Source organism: Takifugu rubripes, chromosome 9 (genome assembly GCF_901000725.2).
Source record: "Takifugu rubripes chromosome 9, fTakRub1.2, whole genome shotgun sequence".
NCBI classification, from domain to species: domain Eukaryota; kingdom Metazoa; phylum Chordata; class Actinopteri; order Tetraodontiformes; family Tetraodontidae; genus Takifugu; species Takifugu rubripes.
In genome coordinates this window covers 11,735,523-11,761,183 of record NC_042293.1, presented here as the reverse complement: position 1 = coordinate 11,761,183, position 25,661 = coordinate 11,735,523, and the positions used below count along the sequence as shown (strand labels likewise).

The 25,661-nt window shown below is 43.4% G+C and overlaps 1 protein-coding gene across 4 annotated transcripts in view; it reads left to right on the top strand.

Annotated features, from left to right (window-relative positions):
* Nucleotides 1–25,661, top strand: part of kcnq1.2 (potassium voltage-gated channel, KQT-like subfamily, member 1.2) — a 104,491-nt gene that overhangs the window by 20,092 nt on the left and 58,738 nt on the right. For 3 of the 4 annotated variants that reach the window (XM_029841223.1, XM_029841220.1, XM_029841222.1), the window contains exons 12-14: nucleotides 241–267; nucleotides 1,412–1,465; nucleotides 1,736–1,853. In XM_029841223.1, the coding sequence (XP_029697083.1) occupies nucleotides 241–267; nucleotides 1,412–1,465; nucleotides 1,736–1,853 (199 nt within the window). The remainder of the gene's footprint in view (nucleotides 1–240; nucleotides 268–1,411; nucleotides 1,466–1,735; nucleotides 1,854–25,661) is intronic. The other variant, XM_011607613.2, reaches the window with a different exon arrangement.

The window sequence follows — 25,661 nt, the reverse complement described above, 5'->3', positions numbered from 1 at the left end:
AAAAATATCAGTTTCAAGCAGCAAAATGTGTTAATAACATCAATTCTGGAGTGAGCTCTATTACTCTCATTTATTTACTTCCATGCTTTTTCCCTCAGTCATAAAAACGTTTGTATTTGTCAGTGAAGATGGAAACATCTTTCCCATAAGCACAAATTATTAATACAATCAGGTAACATGTGGCAAGAGTGTGAAATAAATAGATTTGTTCTCCAACAAGCGCTTCATCTTTGTTTGCAGGCCTCATCAGAATGATCAGACAGCCTGGTGAGTCCTTCTAACGCCGTCATGATGTAATAACATGCCAGGCTGCTCATGTTTCCAGTCAGTAGCCTCAAGACTCCAAACTCCACCTGGAGGGGGATGAAAATGCAAATGTGGATCCACGCAACAATGCTCACAGCGTTATTAAACCAGCAGCTCTTTCTATTCATTAGGTTCTTCTTTTGCTTCTCCTAAAACCTCCTTTCTGTTAATTATTAACTTGTCTGCCATTTTATTGTGGCACAGACAGTTTTTTTCCCTTTTTTTTAATTACCCCTGCTGGCTGGCTGGGCCTTTGTCCCCAGCCGGACCAAACCAGAGCCAAGCAGGGAGATTCACACACTGGTCCTGAGTTGACCTGGAATGTTTTCATCAGTGGATGTCCTACCAGTGCCAGTGCCAGGAGCGAGGAGCAGGCCTGGCCTGGCGAGGAACTAACTGGGGCCCTGGGGACGGTGCGGACTCAGTCTGGGACACTAAAGAGAGGGCGGGGATTCTGCAGCGTTGATAAGCGGCCATTGTGGAGCTCCAGTGGTCAGAAATAAACTGTTCATTGTTTGATTTACTCAGTGTCTGGCTTATTGCTCCACTTATCTGTCTGGCTCTGTCCGCCTCCCTGCTTATGAGAATCTCCCATGGGCACCACCTCTCCTACTTTGTGTGTTTTTTTTTTTTTTTGCACGTACACTCTCTTTCAAACTCTTTCCTCATAGTCTTCCAACAGGACAGCAGTTAGAACGATCCGCAGGACCTAAACAAAGCCCGGTCCTGCGAAACCCTCTCACATCTTGATTGAGTTGGCTACTATTCTTTTTTTCTAGGCATTCATATTTTTTTATTGCACCAGAAGCCTGGCGGGTTGAGGGAGGGACTCAAACTCAGACAAATCTCTGACAGGCTGCCTGCAGGTCCAATCCCAGATACAAATGTTGTTCTTTGCTGTTGTTTTAGCTGATCCAGTGAGCTGGCTGCATTATTGCACCGACGCACAGCCCTCTCCGTTTTCACATGTCATTTGTTGAAAGATTCTTTAGCTGTGGAACACATTTCCAGAGCTGGCGCATCAACATTGGAGACAATGTGTTACATCCTTTGCGAATGCCATTGCTATTGCTGTCCTTTTAAAATTTTCTTTGCATGTCATTAGGCCCCCCTCTTCATTCTTGGTCATCTTTCACTCTGAGCTGTCCTGGCTCTCCAGGTATCTTTCTCTTTCTTTGTGCCAATAATCATATATTTGCCTATAATACTCTGTTTTTAAACACATCTGCAGTTCCCTGCTTCTACTGTATTGCTTTTTTATTTTGTTATTCAAACATCAAACTTCATCTTAATGATAAATTATGAAAACCCCTTTTGATTAATACTTTTGTGAACTTAATTAAAAATGTGCATTTGTTCTATTTATAGTATTTATACCATGGGGTCATGGTGTCCCAGAACTATTACCTGTTATTTCTACTCTTTGCAGTCAGGAAGACTCATGATAACAGCACGTCTATCGACATTTCCCGCACCAACAGCTTCACCGATGAGCTGGACTACATGACTGAGGACATTCCACTGCCTGTGGTGACCGACAGGCATCAGTAAGTCCTAAAATATAGCCCCTGTGCTGTTGTTCCTCTTCCACTGATCCCTCGCCGCGCGCTGACTTCCATTTTTCGGTACAACACTGATCTGTCTCTCAGCGACGTACCTAAAGGCCTTTTGTTGCACCAAAGGCCACCCCCTCCCCTCGCTGCTCTGTAACATACATTTTGTTGAACTCTCCAGAGGGTTAAATGGGCTCTCAAGGGCCGAGGCCTTATCGGGTACAGCGAGTTATAAAGGAGATAATCCCTTTAGTCTTGAAGGAAATGTCAAAGAAATCTCTCTGAATGGCTTGTAGGGCATGTTGAAGTGGCCCGTCACCACATGCCCCCGCAGGGCTGCACATGCACAGCTGCTTGCTGCTGTCTGAATGCATTTCCATGTCTCAAAGTGCTCATTTATACAAGTCTCCTTAATGTGAGGAATATGTGAATCTGATGTCATTTGGTTTTTGTTTCATGTTTAGCAGCTGACAGGAACTCGGCCATTTTCACCAGTAGCACCAGTGGCAAAAGGCCTCACACAGACGGCACATCAGCACCATTGTTAGCTTTAATCCTGGTAGTGGGAGGCCCGTGTGCTTTTCCCAGCGGAGCTGAGGGAGTTCGAATGCTTGATTTCACTTTAGGTGATCAGAGTAGCACCTTCAGCAGGGATTTCTACTGGAAAAGATACAGTCAATATCATCCAGATGCAGTAATAAACACTGGCCATTATTTTCTTCTGCACACTTCCTTTCCCTCCCTCGTTGATTTTGTTAGAGCAACTGACTTTTCTTCTTTTTTGTCTTAATCTGTCCATCCACCCAAACGATTCCTCGTGTCCAGAAAGTTGCAACCTACCACAAAAACCGCAGCTGGCCACTCCCTGCATACAAATAATTGATATGTGTGCCACTCCTGGAAAATGTGACCTCAGTGTCTCATATTTAACTGTCTTGACTGTTTTTCATTATTCAGTTGAATCCTTTTTGTTTCTCCACTGGTGCTTGCGATAAAGTCATGCCGAAAACATTTCTTCTCAGACATTATGGAGTTTTACTGGCCTTTCTAGCATCAAGTCATACATGTCTTTGTAATAATGGAGTTTAGAACTGTCTTTATGTGTTCTGTGTGTCCTCGGGATGCAACACTTACTTCTGTCAGTCGTATAAATGCTATTGAATTGGCTCTACTATCCTTTAGAAAAGGTTAAAAAATATGTCAATTTGTCTCAACAGGAGAGGGCGCTATCCTTTTACAGTATCCAGGGAGTGTGCCCTAAAAATATCTCATGCTGCTGCTTATAGCCCAGCTTTTTAGTCCTTAATTTCGTAACAGTGTCGACATGTAGTCATTGCTTTATTCTTATCTACGTGGTTAATCCACACGTGTGTGTGTGAGCATACAACCACTGAGTGTGCAACACTAGTGTGCAGCAGCAGCAGCAGGAGAGATTTTAGTGCCCAGAACTCACTTTTCATAACCAGCCCGAGATATGGGCCATACTGGGAGCATTTCCACAACAGCTGGCTTGTTTTGTCCCTCTTGTCACGCCAGCAAGGACAGCGCTGTCATTTGGAATCCTTATCTATCCACTATATCCACCAAACACTGCTAGAGGCTACTAGCATGCATGTGCTGTTTTCATTATAGTCATTTTAATTTTCCTTTGTCAGCTTTATGGCTTTTGCCTTTTTGCTTTGTCTATCAGTCTTTTTTTTTTTTTGCTGAAGGTGGAACACATTTCTGTCCCTCGGCTTTGTGGAAACTTTCAAAATTAGCGTGCGTGTGTGTTTTATTTTTTATGGCAGTTAGCTGTGTCGCGTCTGGGCTTCTGAAGAGGAAGTGGTGCAGGCCAGCGTCCGCACGCAATCATGTCTTTTGCTCCTCTGAACCCAAAACACACACACACACATGCACAAGCAAGCACACTTTTACTCTGACAGAAGATAAATCTTTTTTTTAAATTGTTGTTTGTTTGCTTGTGTAGAATCCATTTACGCTGATTTTATGGACCTCAAATGGGGGAAAAAACAAAAACAAAAAGGTCATGCACTTGTTCCACCGCTGTCCACATCATTCTTCCTCTCTGACTGTAAACATTAGCCCTCCGCTATTTGTTTACTTGGCTCGGTTTAAACGAGGTTTGGGTTTTGTTACGACCCGTTTTGATAAAGTTTGTGTGCACAGCCGTGCACTTTGAGGATGTACTGTAAATCTCCGAGATTTGCTGATGAATGAAATCATAACAAACCCCCCCAGTGGAGCTGCTGATCCTAAAGTCCACCCAAAACACAGTGACATTTACCCTCTTGGAGATGGAGTAAATGTTTCCAAATACACTTCTCGGACCCCAAACAGAGGAAGAAATTGTTTAGCTGATTGCAGCGATTGTGTTCTATCTCTTTAAAAAAAAAAAAAAAATCAGGAAAACCGGGAACTTGTCGTTGAGCTGCTGCTCCACTTCTGTAAAAATAAGGCTGCTGTCTGCATGTGGGAGACAGTCACAAAGGTCACCCGGGGTCAAATAAGATCGCCTACAACACGTACAAAAGCTAATTCTTCCTAAAACAACAAACAAAAAAAAAAATCTCACGATGCCTCTCTAATTACATTTATAATTATGAAATCTTAATTCGTTGTTAAGATCCCCCCCTCTATTGAGAATCTGAATGCTCTGGCCTGGCTGGTTCCCAGCCAGCTCCAGACTGCTAATGTCTCCTGTCTTTTGACCTGAGGCGCTTGGCCTTTCATCCCGCCGGGTGTGGTCAGGCTATCTGCACTTCTTCTCATCTCCTTTCAGACCTATAATGGACGACATGGGCCACCTGCAGGCAAGATTTTAATTAGTTTCCCTCTTCCAAGCTGGAAGGAGATAAACAATGAAAAGCCCGCTGCAGCGCCACAGGAGGGATGGCCAGCGCAGACATATGCATCACAGTCTGTCCTCCTCAAGCAGGGGCCTCTCTCTGCAGCGCTTTTGTGCACGGCTCTGAACAAATTGACTTTTTGTCTCTGTGGCCACTGTATGCATGTCGTACTTTGATGCCGATGACACCGGCGGGGTGGAGACGCTGTCACTGCTTTCTTTTGAATGTCTTCAATATTGCCACTTTGATAAATGCTTTGGAGGGAAGACAGTCGATTGCCCCAGTTTTTCCCATCCAAAAATGATTCATTCATGTGGTGTAATGAAGAGTACACAGCAGAAAAAAACCCAAAAACTGAAGCCAAGCAAGTTTTTTCATTACGTTTTTAAATTAAAAAAAAAAAGAAAGAAGAATAACACTGCGATCGCTTTGTTTTGTAAGCTGACATGGGCTCAGCCCAGGAGCAGTTTGAGGCTTTATGCAAGATTCAGCAGAGAATTGAATGTGAGTTATCTTCTAAATCTCAGTATTTTTCCTTCCCCACTTGAGGCACACACAAAAATACAAAATGCACACAAACAAGCGGATTCTGTAACATTTGTGGCGTCTCGCTCTGCCAGACTGCAGCTTTATTAAACATTAGCAAAAGAAAAAGAGGGAACAAATTGTTCCCCACTTTCATGATACCCTGCCAATGTTTGAAGCATGTAGAGGCTGAAAATACATAAGGTGTAGTAAAACAGCCACGTGGTGATTCACGGCCTCAGTACTTGTATGGATTCAGTAGTTAATCTTATTACAGACGGGGGATCGTAGCCGCTGACCTCAACTCTACCTCACTCATCGTGATATATTAGATGAATTGTTCTCACTTTTGCAGAAATGCTGCAGTTAAGCTGCCAGCGCGGCACAGCGAGGGTCGAACTCTGTTGTCATTGTCGGCAACTCTCTGGTCAGTCTCATTTTATTTCCGTTCAGGGTATTTGGAGCGCAACAATGCATCTGGTGCCTTTTATAGGTCGCTTTGCATCAAGGACTAAAAGCCAATGTTGACAACACAGTCAATCATTTCAAACAAATGTTCATGATGAACAATACTGTTAGTGTTGAACGTTGAGTTATGATGCTTAATACTGAGCCACATCCTGCTGGTTTCTGCATTCCATTACAGAGAACTGCGATCAGCATTTCAAAGGCCAGCATCCAGCGCTGCCATTGGCTGATTTCATATTCAAATAAAAGCCTTTTATGTGTGTGTACATGTTGTAGCCAGAAATCACATTTGCATATCTTTACAGTAATTGGAAAGCTCAAGAATGACAGAAAATGTACTTCTTATCTTTAAAATCTGCCAATGTAGCCCCACCATTCCATTTTTGTATGTGTGTGTGTGAGAGAGTGAGATTATTAGCCACTGGACTAAATTCTCTCCACGGTGCCAGAAATAGGAATGAGCAACCCTTTTTATGACACGCGGGTCACACCCAAAGCAATTAAAGATATTTTCTACTAAGTACTTATTGAAAGACCGAGTTCAGCCAGGCTGGAGACTCACTATCCCGCATTAATGAAGGCTGTCGTGCTGCCTATGCAAGGTTTGCTTGGTTGTTATAGACTTTTACTATGAGGGACCATAGTAAATAGTCTGGTTTATGGCTTTTAAAGTTGGAAAAAAAAGTTCTATAAATAAACAATCCAGACAAATAAAAGGAAAAAAACAATATTCTTGCCAACACGATCTCTAATTGCTGAATCCACATTGCAGACTGGTCTGTGCACGGTGGCTGTAAATTACAGTGATTTAGCTCTAAACTCTAATATGGAATTGTTTATTTATTTGTTTATTATCATCCAGTTTATGTCAAACATCAAAAACAAATCAATGATGAGCAATAAAATTCATTTCTTGCGACGCTAAGTCAACTCACGCCAAGTAAACAAATAAGTCTGTGCTCACCCTGTCTGTGCTGTTCGGTCTGTGGCGTCTTATTTTCATCATCACAAACGCACCGAGAGAAGAGAGGGAGGGGAAAAAAGCTAAATGAACTCAGGAAATGGCCGCGTTCACAGCACGGCTTAGCGAGCAGTTCTGCTGGGAAGATTTTTGTTCTGATTAGGTCTGAGTGCTGTTAACAATTACAGTAACATTCTCATGGGACACTAATAATGAGAAGTGTTTGCTTGTTGCCTTTATAATTTTGTTCTCTCATGCAGCACTCAGTTTGGCTATCTGAAATAATTTTAGTTAAGTTAGTCTCAATGGAATGCATCATTTATAACACGGTAATTAATTACTTTAATGAGGCAGCATAATTAGGGCACACATTAAGTTATTAGAGCACAATGTTTGACTTGGATGGCTTTAGGGTATTTATTTCCCCTCAGACTAAGCAGAGAAAAAATAAAAGCATATAACTTTAAAATTGTTTGTCCATCCTTAAGTAAGTCATTGTTTTTTAATCTAAGGAATATGCAGGATGTTGCTGCAGTTTCTGCAAAAATGAGGCAAAGTTTTCTGGAGAATTGCTAGTTGGATCCCCTGCAGGCAATTCAAGCCCAAATATCTGCACATTTCAAAGCCCTGTCATGCTGCCCTGGTGCTGGCAGCGGCTGACTGCAGTGAAACTGAAGCCCAGCCCCGTCCTTCCCTTGGAGCATTTCCAATCCTGCTATCGACGCTTCCCTGTCTCTTTGAGGCGTGTCTCCCTCCCTCCAATATTAGGGACACCTGTATAAATATGCTCTCATTTCATCTTTTTTTCAACGCTTCTTGCCATCAGCTCCTCCTGCCGCTCTTCCTCCTCCTCCTCCTCCTCCTCTTCCTCGGCTCGGTTTCATCCTCCCGTCTGCTAATGAAAACAGTGGTCTGCAGCAGCACCTGAGTGGCCTGTTTGTACAGAATGTCCTATAGTCTCTTTCACTTGAACCTCTCAGTTCTCCTGCTCTCAGATTTTCAAACAAGCCATTTGATGTGGGCCGCTGGAGGTGGCGGCGAGGTTTATTCAGGTGTGGCGACCAGTGGTACTGCCACCCAGCCTCTGATGTTGCTTCCATCTGCAGCCAGGTGCCGGTGCTCCGTCAGAGAGCCCAGTGTTCTGGCCTCGGAGATGAATGGGAAGCCTGTTGGTGGAGCTCGTCTGCGGGGCCCTGTGGTTTCTCCGCTCTTACACGCAGAGGCAGGGAACCTGCCTCTGGCCAGGGCGTTTACCTGCTTTAGAGGAGGGGTGAGCTTGAATTAAGGGGAGCTACAACCTTCTGGCCCAGGATAATATTGTGTATGCATTCATGTGGCCCGGTGCGTACACGTGCTTCCGCTGCGAGTAAATGCCCCTCGTGCCTGCTGAATGAACACCTCTGTGTTTTTAAGGCCAGGTCACGGTCAGCAGCGGTGGGATCGGCTCTAATGGCTCACCTGCCGTTGCATTAAGGGTACAGCCAGCGAGCTCTTTACGAATTAGGAGGGACGGGAAGTATTTTCTTTGGAAGAAAATATGTTCTAAAATTCCCTCCTTTAGATAGAGAAAGAGGTGTGATATTTATATAGCATTGACATTATGGGATTTTATTCAGCTGAATTATGCACGTTTGGACATTTAAAATAGGTTTACTTTAGAAGAATTCAGACAGGTGTTGCAGTGAGGAAGTAAAACCTTCTGGTGAATAATGATGAATAATGGACAATTATGATAATAATACCGTAATAACAGCAAAATTAGCATTTGGTTTCTAGTTGGGATTATGCATAAAACAGCAACTTGAGTTTTAATTTGCAACTCTTCGGTCAGGACCGCAAGGATGCACATCAATAATCTTTATAGAATACTTTCAGGTCTATTAATATGGATTTACTGTATTTGGCAAACTGTGGATTACAGACCTCTGAAAGATCACACCAGAGTCAGAAATAAATTCTTTCCCATGCAAGTTCCAATCACCTTTTAATCATTGTAACATATGTTGCAGATGACATCCAGTGTTTTCCCCTCATCTTTTCTTCTTCTTTTTTTAAAAAAGTTGGACACAAGCGGGACGGTGCGTTCAGGCGCCACTGCCGATGAGGCAGCACAATCTTTTCTAGTGACATGAACCTAAAAGCATGCTTTTTTTTTCTTGTGACAGTTTGAGAGACTGATTTTGGGCCTGTTAACCCTATTTTGCAGGCACAGGCATCAGCAGATACTCACTGGGGTAAACAGCGGTTTGGGGAAACGATCCCATAAAATAAAACTGTTCTAGTCTCTTTTCATAAAGTTTGTGTGTTGTTGATCTCAGCTGATGTGTGACCTTTTGCTCTCATGCCTCTCCACGCGCAAATTAATTAATTAACAACGGAGTTTGTGTTGTAGCGTGCGTTCTTTATCGCCGTGGCCGCGGTGAAAAACCACAGTGGTGTCTTTATCACAACAACACACCACGGAGCTTTAGTGTTTTATAGGCACCACTCACAGCCACACATTTGCAGCTTCACCACAGTGAGTGTGCTGGAATTTGGAACAGTCTGCTCACAGAGAAACCCCACCACACTGTTACTGTGGCTGCACCTCTGAGCAGCTGACAACCTGGCAGCACAGAGGAAAAGATAAGAGATGCAGAAGATTGAAGGGAAGCGGCAGACGGACTCTTCCTGTGTGCAAATACAAAAAAGAATCAGGGGTGCGGGTTATCAGTCAGGACCTCTCAAATGGTTCTGGAGCCAGATGATTTAAAGCAGTGCACCCACAGAAATACTTTAAATCACAGGAGTGGAACAGGTTAGCCTCATACACACACACACACACACACACACACACACACACACACACACACACACACACACACACACACACACAGTGCATTTCTTCCTCTGCTGTTAATAAGAGCCATAGTTGCCTGTTAGTTCCTAATAAAGACCCCCTGGGACCCTGGCGGGGACCAATAACCATCTGAATAAATTTCTTATAGTGTTGAAAGGTCAGCCATTTTTTTCCTTCTTGTGTGTGTCCTTTTCTAAGTGCTACTGCAATTGCAAGGGTCTGCCTAAAGTTATTCTGAGACAGGGAGGGAAGTGAAACGGGCTTTCTGTGGCAGGCCAAAATTCAAATCCAGAGTGAAGAAACCATTTTTGTGAATGTTGGGAATCCCTGTTTGTTGGACTAATTTTATTTAGTTATAATTCAACATATTGAGACAGCAATAAATATTAAAGTGTTTGGAAAGCCCAGAACGTGCAGTGAAAGGAGAGGAGGACATTAAAAGGACATTAAACGGGGCAGTGTGATCTAATCAGAGATAATTCAGGGTGAGGTGATATTCATGTTCCGCAGTTGGCTCATAAAAAAACACTGTCCAAATTCCAAATGCTGGTCTTTGTCAGAGCAGGACAGGATGGTACGTTTAGTCCATGTTACCAAATGAGTCACAGGGTGGAGATGGAACACACTGTGAAACATCCCACTGGACAGTTAAACATGAGGGATTCTTTTGATTTTTTTTTAAATTTTTATTTTTTGGAAATCTGCTTTTGAATACATCACATTCACAATTCAAAGGAGATGATATTTTATACACACGACATACACTGTTATAGTTTGTATTTTAATGTTTAGCCAAAATTCTATCTTTTTTTTAAATTGCAAAAAAGATTTGAAAGATTTCTTTGTGTGTGTGTGTGTGTGTGTGTGTGTCTCTGTGTGTGTGTGTTCTGTGTTACACATAAAAGCAGGCTTTGTTGAAATGTGTTAATAAATTATGATTTAATATAATTTATATCCTTCTTAACAGAAACTAGAGCTCTGATTGCCATCTCAGCTTTAAAAATTTAGTTTTGTTTTAGCCAATGATTTAAAAAAAAAAAAACAACTGCCAAAAAGGGCGGAAAAACAAAACGCTTAACATCAACCTATGATGAATAATTTAAAATGTAACAATTTATTTAAAGCCCAAAGCCACAGAAATCTGAATTATTTCCACACGAGCCTTCGGTTTGGTTTGTAAAACACACCTGGTGTGATTTTGATCCATTTAAATTAGCACAGTTCTATACAATATAAAACTGCCGTGTGCTTTTGTTTAAGCTTGTCTTTAGTGCTCTGATGTTATGCGGCAGTTAAAGGCTGAAATAAAAGCCGCATTTATTTTTCTATTTATTTTTAAAAAGAGTCATCGATGCTGCAGTGAGTGGGGGAGGGGAGCAGTATATTCCTACTTTGGCCAGCAGGGTGCGCTGCATCACCATCGCTCCACTACGAACCGCTATGGTTGACAGACGCTAACGCATCCACACACGCACTTATATAGTATAATTATAGATCTAATAAGTGTCAGCTCTGGAACTTTGGCTGTACAGAGTCAGCAGAAAGTAGCTGAATTTTTTTTTTGTTGGTGGTTTTGTGAATTGACGTCTGATGCCATCATCGCTGCTGCTCGCCCGGTGGAAGGTCTCCTCCCTTCATTTTAACTGTAGTGTGATTATCATATGCATTAAAAAAAAACAAGAATCCTTTTTATTTCAGTGATCAGACTGACAGTTTCCTATGGCAGACTGTGCACAATAGGTGCAGCGTGGCTGCATCAAAACAGGAACACGAGACACTCTTATCAGTTGACACCATCCAAAGCAGCAATCAGAAATGTCCAGAATTTGCCTATTTGTGTGTCTATCTTGTGCCTCTCTAGTCTTCACTCTTTCTTCTTTTAGGCCTCACTTTTCATTCCTTCTTTTGTTTATCTCTGTCATATCTATTTGCACTACAACTTCTGGTAGTTGGCTGTTGATTGTGTTGGGAAGTGAAGTGAGGTATCTGCCCCTAGGCCACTGCCCCACCTCCCACCCCCCTTGTTTTTCTTCTTTTATTATAATTTTTTATCACCTGTTTACAGGAAGCAAAGCTCCATTGTGCACATAATGTTAGACTCAGGCCCTCTTACTCTGCCTGATTGCATGCCGAGATTTCAGTCTTCTCATTTTGTTATTGTATACATTTTATTTTCCATCATATGTGTCCGCAGCTCATGTCAGAACTCAAGCTAAGAGTCATGTGACCCAGAGCAGCTGTGCAGAAGTGTGTGCAGAAAGCAACAAAAACAAAAGCAGTTTGAGTGTGATGTATGAGCAATGTAAGTGTGTGTGTGTGTGTGTGTGTGTGTGTGTGTGTGTGTGTGTGTGTGTGTGTGTGTGTATGGGACTGGCGAGAGTAGCTTGAATCCAAACAGGATATTGTAGTACACAGGGGGACAGATTCTTTCTGCAGGTTTGTAGGTTTGTGTGTGACAAAAGGCTTCGCCCCCTACACACACAAACACACACGCACACACACAGACACACGCACACACAAACAGAATCTCAGCCTTCTGTCAGATATCTGGATCAACAGCCAGTCTCCATCTGAAGGTGAAACAATATTTTTTGACTCGGTTGTTGATTTTGTTTATTTGAAACAATTTCCTTTTTTTTTTAAAGACCAGAAATAAAAATATCAAATGACAGTTATGAGAAAAATGTTGACACATTCAAAAAAAAAACAAAAAAAGGCTCCCTTTACAAATGTAACCCAACTTAACAGGATTTGTTCCCTCACACATGTAGCCGTTTTATTCTTGGGCTTGGCAGAGTCAGACTTTTGGCCTTGAACTCTCGGTTTGAGACCTTAATGTGCTAGAGACAGTCTGATCAATCTGTTTTTCCATAGAAAATATTTGCCAGATATGTTCATAACAAGTAACATTCAAGGCCTGGAGAGAGATGTTGGAGAGATTAAATTTAAAGACAAATTCAATGGCAGGGTGGTGGAACAGTCTTGGAGCAGACACAGCTCACTGTCAGATGTGCCAGCTGATTCTGGGCTGCACAACTAAAGCAAAGGAGCAACCCGCCCCTTTATCAGTGCACACACACACGCGCGTGTGTGTGTGTGTGTGTGTGTGTGTGTGTGAGAGAGCATGTGCTTGTGTATCTATATCTTTCTATATATGTGCTCAATATTTATACTACTATTAGCAGTAAAAAAAATAATATTAGGAATATTAGTAATAATGGTTTATGTCTGAGATGAAATTAAATTTGTATCCCTTTTCTTTTCATTGAGGAACACTAAGCAATTAAGCCACTGGAATAAAGTGGGTCAAGTATAGAATTGAGACAAATCTTGTTTTTCTCTGTTCCTCCACATTTTGCTCTGGTTTTTGGATGCGACAGCAGACACGGTCATTAGCCTACTTTGGTAGGTATAGATTTATGAGACCTTCCTTCAGTCCGTTTGTGGCAGAGTTACACATGAAGCAGAGACTGATGCTTCTCACGAACAGGCTTCACTGAACTTCAGGAAATGTTGATAATGAACCAACGAGCAAATGACTCAATTCTGGCGATGTTCTGAATTCCAGAGGGATTTTGACCTTTGATCTTCCAAGCCATGGGGCTTTGATCATAAATAGCTTAGAACACATTGCAACCTACTACGCTATGTAACATTATTACTGCCTATGTCTACACACTATGCAGGGAAGAGCTGCTTGGTGGTGGTCTGCCCTCTCCAAGTAATCTGGAAAGTGTTGATTCACTTTCAATGCTCTGTGAATAGTGAAATCCCTGTAGGTTCACATGTATTTGATCCAGAATCCAGCAGTCAGTTTGTCCAGAGATCACATCTTCATCATCTGCCTTTTCCTTCAGTTATTTCCACCAAGGAATGTTCTAAGTATGCCAATGTTTCCATAACACAAAGCCTTTTTTGCTGATTATGTCACCTCTAACCTTGAGGTGCATGTCGTGTGAAAGACCTTCTCTCTTGTGATCTCTTTAGTGATTTATATATTTACATGTCAGGGTGGACGTTGAGGAATGAACGTTGTATTCAAACTAGAACAGAAAGGGAAATTATTTAAGTGACACCTTTGGGGTGCATGAATTACAACACTTCTTTGCGCACAACCTACGCAAAACAAGCCTATGACCTTTTTCAATTTAATCTTGTGCCATTCCTCATGTGCGGTTACTTAATTGCCAAGGTTATGACTGATGAAAGATGAACCCATCCCATTGCCTTTGTTAAGAGTAGATTCATAGTAACCCCCAAGCCGGGAAAAGCAATAGGAAGCCAAAGCAATAAAAGGCTTTGACATTGATGGGCCTGTTTCCCAAACACTTAGGACCCTAAGTCATCTCCTCTCAAGTCTCGCTGGAGGGGCCCAGGGCTCCATGTCTTATTGCTGTGTCTGACCAGAGTCGCCATGCCCCAGAGAGGGTTGACATTTGGTGTCGGCCCCTCAGTTCCTGTCCTGTTTGGCTTTCTGTCTCCGGGGGACTGGTTTTTTTTTTCGTGTCTTTCGGCAAATATATTCAAATATTTCAAGCTGCAGAAGGAAATATGTGCAACAGTCTGATCAGTGGATGCTAGATGGAAGACAAGCCAGTGTAAAAACACACATGATGGCCACGGACATGTTCATGGTTTGAGGAATGACTTCATTTCAGTGTTGCTTTCAGAGGATTACAGCAAAAGCTCTTTTTCCGTGTTCCTTTTGAACAACTTCTTAACCCCTCCATCTATCCATTTAGCGTCACTGACTGGATTAGGTTCATGCACAAGGCCCCTACTCATGCCATTGGATTGCTTATGACAGGCCCTTATGCAGACACCTTGACTGCCATGAGCAATTACTTTAAATACACAGGAGAGGGCCAGAGCTGGGCTGACCTGTGGGAGGTAGAGGGGGGGGGGGGGGGGGGGGGGGGGGGGGGGGGGGGGGTAGAGGGAGAGAGGAGAGGTGAAACAAGAGGAAGGAGGCACAGTTCACTTTTTTCCATCCAAGCAACAGGTTCGAGATCATAATGAGCTATCTTATAAAAACTGTAGCTTCCATTCCATGACTACTATCCATCCCTTTCTTCTTTTCATTGGACGTTTTTCCTGCCCCGTGCCGATGACGCTCCCGGAACCTAACTGATTCCTCCCAGTCCGACCGAGCCCGGGCTGTCTCTCGATCAGGTTTCAGGCAGATCTGCCTGGACTGGTCATGTTACACTACAAGCCTTGTCCTTGCTGCGGTGTTTTTTGCTGGCTCTGCTCTCTTTCTCCTAAAATTGGAAGGAGGGCAGTCGGGCTCCAACTGGGCACAATGAGTGCAAACAGCTCACGGCTTTGTTGGTGTTTAGGCGTCGTTTGTATTGTATAGAAAAGAGAGTGACTCGTTTGTTCTTAGGCCGCTGCCCTTTATACAACCCGCATTGGTCTATGAATTTATAGAAAGGTCTGGGGAAAATAAATAAATGTTTTGTTGAGTTTTATTACAGTATTTTTTGACCCTCCTTCATCTGAGTAATTTTCCGAAACTTCAGTTTCACCTGCCAGATCTTTTAATTTCTGTTGTCCGACTGGTCAGTTTCACCTGCGATCCCCCAAATGTTCCTTGTAGTCTTATTTGATGATAGTAAACTCTCATCTCATTGTCTGGCGATGTTGCTATATCAATTTTTTGGACGGAAATGCAAGATAATAGCTGATATCAGATCTGCCACAACAGTGATGCAAAGGTTTGAGTGAGGTGTACCGCAGCTGTTGCGTTTTCCTTTCGATCTTTTTATAGAGATCTTTGTCTAATTTGCTCCCTGTGTCTGGTCTTCTCTCCGCACACACACACACACACACACACACACACACACACACACGCACACACACACACACACACACACACACACACACACACACACTGGCCCGTGGTGTAATGAAGAGACGTGTGTGGAGCTGCTGAGCTGTTCCACATGTGTAGGGTGCGTCAGATCAAATTAGGCCTCTTTGACAAAGGGTCTTTTACACAGGTGGATGATGGGGGTGCAGGCGCTGCAGTTAGTCAGTCCAAAATCCAGTCAGTCAGCAAACCAGCAAGTCACTAAATTAATCAGTCAAACTGCCAGTCAGAGGGAAGCAACTTCAGCTGCACCGTGTGGGACGTTTAGACCAGAGTGTGATTTGAGGTTTTTTTCTATAATATAATGGCTTATTTTTCTTTTAAATAGAATTGACTTTTATGCTGAAAAACATCTGAATGGTACAATAAGTGGAATATCCCACGGTGCCTGAGTCTTGCATTTTGAAGACCCAAATTCACATTGGTAAATCTGTAAGCTGCATTACTGGAGCACAACTGTCTCAAAGTTTATTAAATTCTCTCCCCAAGTTGTCACTTTTCACATATGAGCTTAAATCCTCCTGTGGCACAGACAGACACACTGCGACCCCCTGGGTGCTGAGGTAACCATAATGCAGCTGCGGCAGTGCAGGCTGAGTTATTGCGTTTAATCCGTCTAATTGTTTAGTTTCATAGAATGGAACCCAGTCTGCTTTGGAACTAATTCTGTCTGGGTATTCTATTTAATTCGCCACACTGGGCCCTAAGCTCTTCTGAAGGCAGGCTGCCCCCCTCTGTTCCTTCCACCCCACCCTTTAAGAATATAAACCCCTTATCTTCTCCTCTCCCTCCCTCTCCTGCATGGCAGAACACTGGGTGACTTGTGCTGGAGAGTGATTTCTCAACAGTCCATAAAATATTCTTCTGACATTTTGGACATCTACTCTAATGGGGACGGATAATGCGAGCAGAGCTATCATGAGTGGCAAAAAAAGGCCCAACAGCACTGGCCTTGAGAAACAATAACAACAACAACAACAAAATGTGCAGGTTCCATTGGGATGTGGGGCAATGCATGAAATGAATGGAAATTGAGATGCATGTCTAAGATGGCTAAAGAGAAGAATACTGGCAGTGTCACGTGTGGGATATCTTCCTCAGGTAAAACGCTCCTCTAGAAATAAACCAGAGGTAATCAGTGATCAGTAATCAGTGGCGCATGGAGACATAGAGGCTTAGGCCATGTTGGCATTTAATTTCTGCCACCACTGTAAGTAAAATGTCGGCTGTGATCTTGTCCAAAAACAATGCCTCTATAAGTGGTCGGACTGGTGGGGGGTTGATTGGTTAGTTGCGTGGCTGCATGGCGATAATCCGCACTCGCAAATCCTATGCGTTTAGTCAAATTATTCCAGACCTTAAGGCTCCCATTGTGGCCCAGTGACTAGTTTGCTGCTGTCGGAACCCCCCACTGGGACAACAATGCCACCATTCATGACCACTCACTGCTACTGACTGACAATTTCAGGTGTGAATTGGCTGCGTAGGCAGTAGCTTATATTAAATGACCTGGAGACGTGACCTTTAAGGGTAAGAGGGGCTACAGAAGGGAGGGGGGAGAAGGCGAGAAGAAAAGGCTCCATGTTGAGGGTTATCACCATTTTATATTAAAAAGAATGTGAGATGATGAAGACATGGAGAATTAGAGGGAGAAGGACTGCGTGAGAAAGGTAAAGAACGATCCCGTCTGGCATCCTGTCTTCTTTTTCCTTCCTCTGTTCATGCTAAATCTCTCCTCTGTCCTCCCGCCTTCTCCCAATAATGTGCTTTTAATCATATCTCCTTGGCTGCCTTGCTTGCGTGGGTGAGTGCTGTGTCCAGGGCCTTTGATGGGAATTTGCGATGCACCCAAAATGCTTTTGAAGTGGCCGGCTGGGGAGCTACGGGGGGCTAGCTGTGGGGCCAGTAGCTTTGATGTGCCAGGGTCTGGAGAGGCCGGCTGCACGCTGCCCTGCCTGCACTGATCTGTCAGTAGCACAGCTGCATCGTTGGCTTGGAAGATGCTGCCTTCCGACCTTGACTGACTAGCTTGCTGGTCTGACTGGCTGATTTACGCACCTCGATGACTGTTGCCAAGTAAGTGGCAACACTTAGCTTTAATAGCAAGCCTTGTTGGACATGAATTGATCTGTTCCTGATGATGTTGTAGGCATCATGTGTGCGTGTAATGGTGTGTTTTTGTCAGAGAATACCAGCAGAGCAGCATATAAATCCTTCATGCTGCTGAGAATTTTACTTATTTTCCCATTTATTTGCCATAGAGTGGCAGCTAAAGAAAATAATAATTTGTAGGTGTTGTTTTCTCTGCTATGCCACAATATTAATGCAACATTAAGACCTTTTCAGTTTCACCATGGCCGAACGGAATCTGTTTCTCTGCAGCTGTGTGAAAACATTTAAGGAACCGTGTGTTCTAACCCGTTTAAAGCCTCAATCAAGCTCAACCTTGGCTCAGCCCCCCACCTGGAAAGAGAACAGTTTTCAGAACAGTAAAGTTTTATGTGATTTGTGGAGCTAAGCTAGTGTAAGTAGTAGGGTTCGAATCATGATGTGCCCGATAAAACGGATAAATGTCAGAAAACAGTGAGGAGTGAGATAATATAAAATGATAAAAATAATAATAATAGGTGCGCTGACCCCAATATCCTGCATAATTTTTATAGAGCATCCACTAGAATGACTGTATTTGCAACATTGTCTCCTCTTTCTGTCCTTTCACAAGGATTACAAAAAAAAAAAATCATTTCCTGTGTTTTAAAGATTGATGTCACAGCAGCTGACTATGTGTTTTGGAAGTCACTTCAGGCTTTGCATTTTGAGTCCTTTGCACAAATATGGACTTTGTTTCTGTTGTTATTCTCTGTAATATTGCCATTGATGTAATCTATCATTTAAATTTTCTTCATCTTTGAGCAACACGGTAGCAGGGCTCAGGAAGTGCTCGAGGCAAAGCCACAATGTGAATAGCGGAAGCTGCTCTTCGCAACTGGCAAAAACAAATTCATTTTGTTGTTTGAACTCATCATTTGCTCCTTGGGTGACCTTGTTAGTGCAAAGCCACGATCTTCAACACATCTGTGCTGTGTTAAAAAAAAAGGTATTTTACGCCCACTATAGTCACGGAGACAACACAGTCTGAGTACAAGTTTGACCACTCACCCCTATCTGACTTGCACATGTGGTCAGTCGCCATGGCAACGTTCTGAAAAGACGGCTTCCTGAGACTTTGTTGTGTTTGGGGCTTGGCAGGGCATTGTAACCTAGATATTATTTTTAGTCTGTGAGTGAAAGAACAGCACGTGTTGACTTAGGATGTGAGCTGACTGTTCCTTGGTCAGCTTGCACACACACGAGTACACATCTCCCTCGGCAAATGCGCCGACCTTTGGAGCCAGAAAATATCAACAAACTTAACTTGCAACATCTGCAGAATCCTTGAAGGTACGGGCATCTGTCATTTGATCTCAGGTCCTTGAAGGCATCAGCGGCAGTGTTGGTATGAGAAAACCTCTGTTATTCATGTGACTTGAACGCATCCCTGATCTTTTATTACTTTTATCTCTCTCTCTCTCTCTCTCTCTCTCTCTCTCTGTGCCTCAGTCTCTCTCTCCGTGTTGCAGGCAATAACAAAGGTCTGACAGGCAGAGCGTGAAGGTCATGGTTATTAGACGGTAAAGGCGAGAGCCACAGCTGGGTCGGGCAGGCCTCCTCTCTGGCAAAAGTGATGAGTTGTGTGCATTGAGGGGAGGGGGGGGTGTTGGGGGTGTGCTCCTATTTGACACAAATGTTTTTTTCTTTCCTTACGGCCACCTGGTTTGGTGAGGGAAAAACCCCGGGGCCTTTTGATGAAGTGCAGGGTGTGAGTAAGACGGAGGGGTGGTGATTATGAGCGAGCCAAGAAGTTGAAATACTGTCCAAGCGCTGTGTGTTTGTATATATGAGCTCGTCTAACACCGCCGGAGGCGTTCACACCTGCTGCTTCTTCAGCTCTATTTGAGCTTCTGTGACCAAGGTTGCTCGAACTAAGCTGTGAGATATGCCGAAACATTCACAATTCAGTTCCTTTTTAATCAGACTTATTTGAATCCCGTTATGTATTGTACTGGAAACCTTGGGCTTATGCACTGTATTGGAAATTGTGATGTTTCTCTTATTTTACAAGTTTATATAAACCAGATGTAAAAGCTTAACCAGAAACGTAATAGGCAAACTAGCTTAGCATCCTTTGCCGTGCAGCCATGCACAGACCAGCATGTATCAGACACCACAGCACCATATTGTGATATTATGCAGTATGGCATACATTATTGAAAAATTTATATATTGTACACCTGTGGCATGTAAATAAATCTTTATTTAAAATAGATGTTTTATATCGGCAAGTTTTACATAGAATATAACATTTTTGATTTTCTTGATCGGTTTCTCCTGGGAGTTTGTTTTAATTACAGAAGAAATGCACTCAAAATGCGTCTTGTGATATGAGTGTTGTGAGACCTCCAAAATCTAAAATGGCTTCTTTCAAGCACAGCTTGTAAAACCATTGCTTTTCAAATTCATCAAAATAGCAGGTTGTAACTGTCATTGTTTTTGGTGTTTGGTGAAGACGTTTTGGAGGATCTATCTCAAAGAATAACAATTTCTGTAACCTGAGACGCATATCTAGCCTTTGCATGCATGGGAGTAACAGCACAGATAATTAACTAGTAATGCAATAAACACAGTTTGTCATGTGTCCTCTTTTTTTTTTGCAAAAATATTGTTGTTGGGTGCCATCCAGTTTTTCTTGAAGTCACTGCCAAAGCCTGATTCTTTCAAATCTCAAGTGGGCTTTGCACTGTTTTGGAAAAATAAAGAAGAGAGCGAGACTCGGAGTAGCTCTACATTGTGTTGATGAGTTCAGCAAAGGCTGACTCAGCCTACCTTTCTCAACAGATCGTCCCATCAGAAAGCCTGTCATCTCCACAAGCGACCCAGTACGAACTCCTACCGAGGCACATTTGCATTGATATGAAATTTTGGGTATAATCTGATTGGGGGGGGGGCAACCATGGGTGACCACAGGGTCACTAGCCTTCCATAATGGAGAACCCGTACAAGCTGCTGCTGTCGCGGCCAAGAAAAGCTCCGCAACGGGCAACAACAAGACTCAGACCAGGCCTCATTGTGACTGCTATCTGTTGCTACACAATAAGCCGTCTCATTCTTTGGGATGGGTGTCAGGAGTTCAGCCTTTATCATCACGACCTGCGTTTGACCTCGGTGTAGAGATGCGGAGAGGGCTGGTTTTAAGCAGCGGAGACAGAAACGCACCACCCCCCGGGTGCTACTATTAGGCTCATCACTCAAGAGGAGCAAGGAAAACAACATTGACATAGACTCAGCGGTACATAACTAAATGAATGTGCACTTCACAGATGAGACGCTGGCAAAACGATGAGCAAAAGTCTGCAATATGCCGGCCCATCATGCTGCGTTTGAGGACTTATGATGGGCAGAGAGCTAAAGTAAACATGAACGGCTCCATCAGGAAGTGAAGCTGACATATACGAGAGGCGCGCGAGGTTTGAGATGAGTTACCACCAAGCGGTGGTTGAAATGACATCATATTTGAAGAATCTATTGATGATAAAAATCTATATATGGGCAGTAAAGTCTTTGTTCCTTAAAAGAACACAAAAACTACCCCAGAATACCATGCTATGGTCGCGTTTAACTACAGATATTCATTTTTTGAGTCGGGTGTGCCACCACCCTGATGTTCATGACATGTTATGATCTTCATCAGTTTCACCCTTTCAGCTGTCATCCGCACTGGCCGATGAATCATTCTATGTAGCGTAGGCGAGAGACCCGCCCTACAACACCCTGCACACAGACGCACACACGGGCGCACTAGCACACTCACACACTTTCGTTGGTTTCAGAAAAGATTTAACACCCACGTCAAGGTCTTCGGTCATCACCACTGCTCATTCTGTACAAACATCCCACATCCGTCTGAAGGCAGGGCGGACCTGATCTGCTGTCAGTCAGAGAATGTGGAAAACACACATATCATGTCATTCTATTGCCCTGCAGGAGCTTATGGACACCCTCCTGTCACCATCACACTGAAGTATTTCATTTCAGTGAATCACTCATTTTTTAAAGCGTTTATAACCATGTAAGATTTGACCTATTCTTTATGAGCTGAAATCAATTTTTAGGGTTCCTTCAATTACTACATGAAAACCTTGTAGACATGAAAACCTTGTAATTGCTCCTCTCCAGAGACGTCTGGCTAATTTGAACTTCCATTTTCTGGTTTGTATTTAAATGATTTGTGTCGACAGACTGCATGATCACCAGCACTTCCTGGTAATTATTGTGATAAGTGATGTGCGGTGTGATGTGTTTATGTGTCTACATCAGTCCGTACAGTATGTCAGTCGTGATGAAACGCTTGTAGCACCTTTTTGCACCTTTTAAAACAGGATGTGGAGATCTGCGGGGGAGTGCGAGCATCAAAAACAGTTTGCCACATAATACGTTCTTTGTTCTGCCGGTGCGTGGCATGGACTCGTCATCATTTTTTGACAGAATTAAAGTAAAAAAATCACAGATTTGAATGGTTTTACAGGTAATATCTTTAACCCATTGACTTAAATCTGAGAAGATATTGTAAAATAAGCTTGAGCTCTTGCTGGTACATTCTCTCAAGTGTGTTTTTGCAAAATATATATTCAATTTGTTTGTCCTTCTGCACACTAATTGTGGCTTGATATGTCTTGGTTTGGCAATAAGACTGTCTTCATTGCATTCCGTGTTGACACAACAGCCATGTACCCCTCCATCACACTCAAGCTCTTGTCCCTTAGTGTAAAGTCGAGAGAGGAAAACCAACAACACCATCCTAACTCTGCCAATCCACTCCCCTCCTCTCATTTCAGCGTCGCTAGGCAGCCCTCTTTTTTCCCCTCTATAGCCTCTTTCTCTTCCTCCTTTTTGAACATCTGAAAGGGGTCAATGCCTCTGCATGATGGAACCACAGGGCTAAAAGTCTTTGGGCCAGACACTAGAGGAGTCCACTACTAATTGCTCTCAGTGAATCCCCAACCATTGTTCCTCCAACTGGGTATCAATTTGAATTTGAATGGAGGTAGCTAGCTGGTGCTGAGAGTGTAAGGTACACAAATGACTGTCACAGGGAATGGATAGCAGCACTACAGCGACTGTGAACTTGTCTCCTAAATAAGCACTGTTGGCTTTTTGGCTCTGCATTCGTTACGTTGTGTTTGCACTAGCATAAGCTTCATATTGATGAAGGCTTGGCTAAAGTATAGCTGGAGTTGAATGAAAGACGCCGAAGGGACAGACATTTTGTCAAGAGGTTTTTTTCCTGGATTCAACTGGGATTATTCGCCGCTTTTGTGCTGCATCAGATTTCATCGTTTAGGTTAAAAGCCCAAAGCTGTAGTGCTTAATGTCTTGTAGCTTTTTTAATATCTTAAAGGTATTTACTGCCTGGACAGTTTTAGTAGAGTACAAGTTGCCCCTTGAGTGTAAATGCCAGGACATTACACCCTAAAAAAGATGGAAAAATGGGAGGACAGACTGTCCAGGTCTGCCTTGACAGACAGACAGACAGACAGACAGACAGACAGACAGACAGACAGACAGACAGGCAACTGAACAAATTGCCAAACTTCCTCCTCCCTGCAGTTCACTTGTTCTTCTCTACAGTGATTAGGGTTCTGGTCCATGTCCCCCTCTTCTCCTGCCCCACTAGCGGTTAATTGAGCTCCTGCCAGGCCTCGCCCCTTTATTGCCTCCATTTGTCAAAGCCTGCAGGCGTGAATGCTGCCAGAGACCTTATACAAATGAGGAGCCTCTTTTCATCTCTATCTCACTCCGTCCCTCCATCTTTTTAATGCTCTCTCATCCCTGAGAGCAAACAGGTCTGACCCAGGGCTGTTCGGGGCAAACAGTGGCTCAATAAAAGCCGTGGCTCAGACATCACCATGGGCAGGTGGCTCATGTTCTCCCCCAGCACCTCCTAGATCACTGTCACTAAATCATGCTCTGGCATGGTATTTTACTGCAGGGTACATGCAGGTATATGTTGCAAAGTTACTTATGTTTCAGTATAGAATGTGAACATAAGCACCCAAAAATCCCATACTAAATCACCTACAGTTCCTAATAGCTTACACGCTTAAGGAACATGTTTTTGTGGATTATTTCAGAGCAGACAGGTGTACAGTGAGAGGTATTGTATGCTCGGCCCAGTGAGAGAGGCTGTCATCAGCGCATGTGCTGCTGCCGTCCCACCGCCTGCACGCTGCAGATAAGGTTCAGCCATTCAAACAGGTCATTCACTATAGCCATCTTTGTTTGCCTCCGAGACAGACCTGTAATGTGCATAGAAAGATGTGCCATATGGACTCGGGAACACAGGAGGCTAAGTATACTACGTGTGCCAACCAGAGCTCAAAGCATATCAGGTTTTTGTAATATGGGATGAGGGTGTAATCTTTTGGTGCGTTTATAGTTCAGAGATTTAGAGACAGAAGTCTTAGATGGTATACTGACATGTTTGTTGGTCTATACTGTTAAGTTCTATTATTCGTACATCCATTTTGATTATTTACTGCAAAAGGCAGAGAAAAGTCAGTGAAGTGGGGAGGCAACTGATTTATTTGTCATATTTTGGTGGAGCACCTGATCATTTATGTATTACAAAAGAGTTAAAGACCAGAGTAGCTGCTGGGACATTGTTTATTTTAGATGTCTGTGCAATAAAGCATCTGGCTTTTGGCTCCATATTCTATGTAAGTTCAACTTGTCACGCACCGCCGACGTTTGTTTTTCACGATGATGGAGGCATTGCAGCATGGACATCTGCGTTTGCCCTGGGCGACCCGCCCTCAGTGTTTTGAAAGTTCAAGTTCATTTCAAGGATTCGGAAAGTTCACGTGCTTCATAAATCTGGAAACGTTCACAACTTAATTTATGTATATATTTACATATGCTGCGTGTGTGTGTCTCCGTGTGTGATTGTGCATGTGTCTGATCCACCCAATGGGGTGCCATGCCCCGGTGCAGGGGTCTTTGTTATGAACCCGGTGCAGTGAGCCAGGCCTGTGGGAACATGTCCAGCTTCTCTCCTCTGTCTCCCACGCTTTCACACTCATCCCATCCTGTGTGCCTCGACTTCACCCCTGTTGATGGGAGATGGCGTGTAGTTAACACTGTCATGAAAAAACTCGCACACACATGTGTAAGGGTCATCAGGCCCTGAGAAAAAGGAATGTGCATGCATGTCTGCATATTAGTTTGCATGTGTGTGCGTATGGGTGCTGGATTCTGGGTTTCAACACTAGCACGTGTTGTTTCCTGTTACTCTGGGTGGATATGTGTCTACAAAATACAAGTCAGCTCAGTTCACATGAGTTATTTTTAATACGTGCACACTTTGTAATGGTCCTCAATAGCTACGAACATTTTATGGAATCCAGTTAGAAGTCGCATCATGTGCGCAATACTTAATAATAAATAAATTGGTTACAAAGTTGAATGCTCTTTTTTGTGTTGTCCCGCAGGAGCAGATTTGACCTTATTTGTGTAAGTCCTATTCTTATCCCATAAAGCATATCTGCTTGACTATCAAACTCAAAGTTAGATTCAAGTCAATCATGCAGTCATTGTGTCTATACTAGTATCGTCACCTGACTCCCACGAGCTCCTATTAGCAATCTGGCACAACCTCATTGATTCCCATCCAGTTGCTGCCATCTGGTTTGCTGTGCCTTAGTCAGAGTGCTCATGTAGGGGTTAACTTAGCAGCAGCAGCAGAATGATAGCGGTGAATGTGAGCGGCAGAATCGGGCGGTCAGTGCGGATCCAGAACAGTTGGCTTTGAAGCATCTCGTGCTAGCCCACAGACAGGGATCCGAGCCAAGCAGCCAGAGACGGGGAACACACAAGTGAGGGAGAATTGCCTTTATCAGCAAGACCAAGTACAATTGTGCAGAGCAGTGTGGGAGTTGGGGGAGTTGACACTTTGTATGGATGAATGAATGAATAGAAGAGGAGGGCTGAAACACTAGCATCTCCCCCTGCCTACCAATCCACCCACCCCCATGTGGATCTCTGTATGTTTTAGGTCTGCCATCCCGGGGCCCCAGGGCCCCTCTCCATGGACACAGCGACAGATACCATCAATTACCAAGGCTAGACCTGGCCACCATATGGCCAGTGGCTGTATAGGAAAGGAGCCTGTTCACTCGGCAGCACTGGCCCTGCA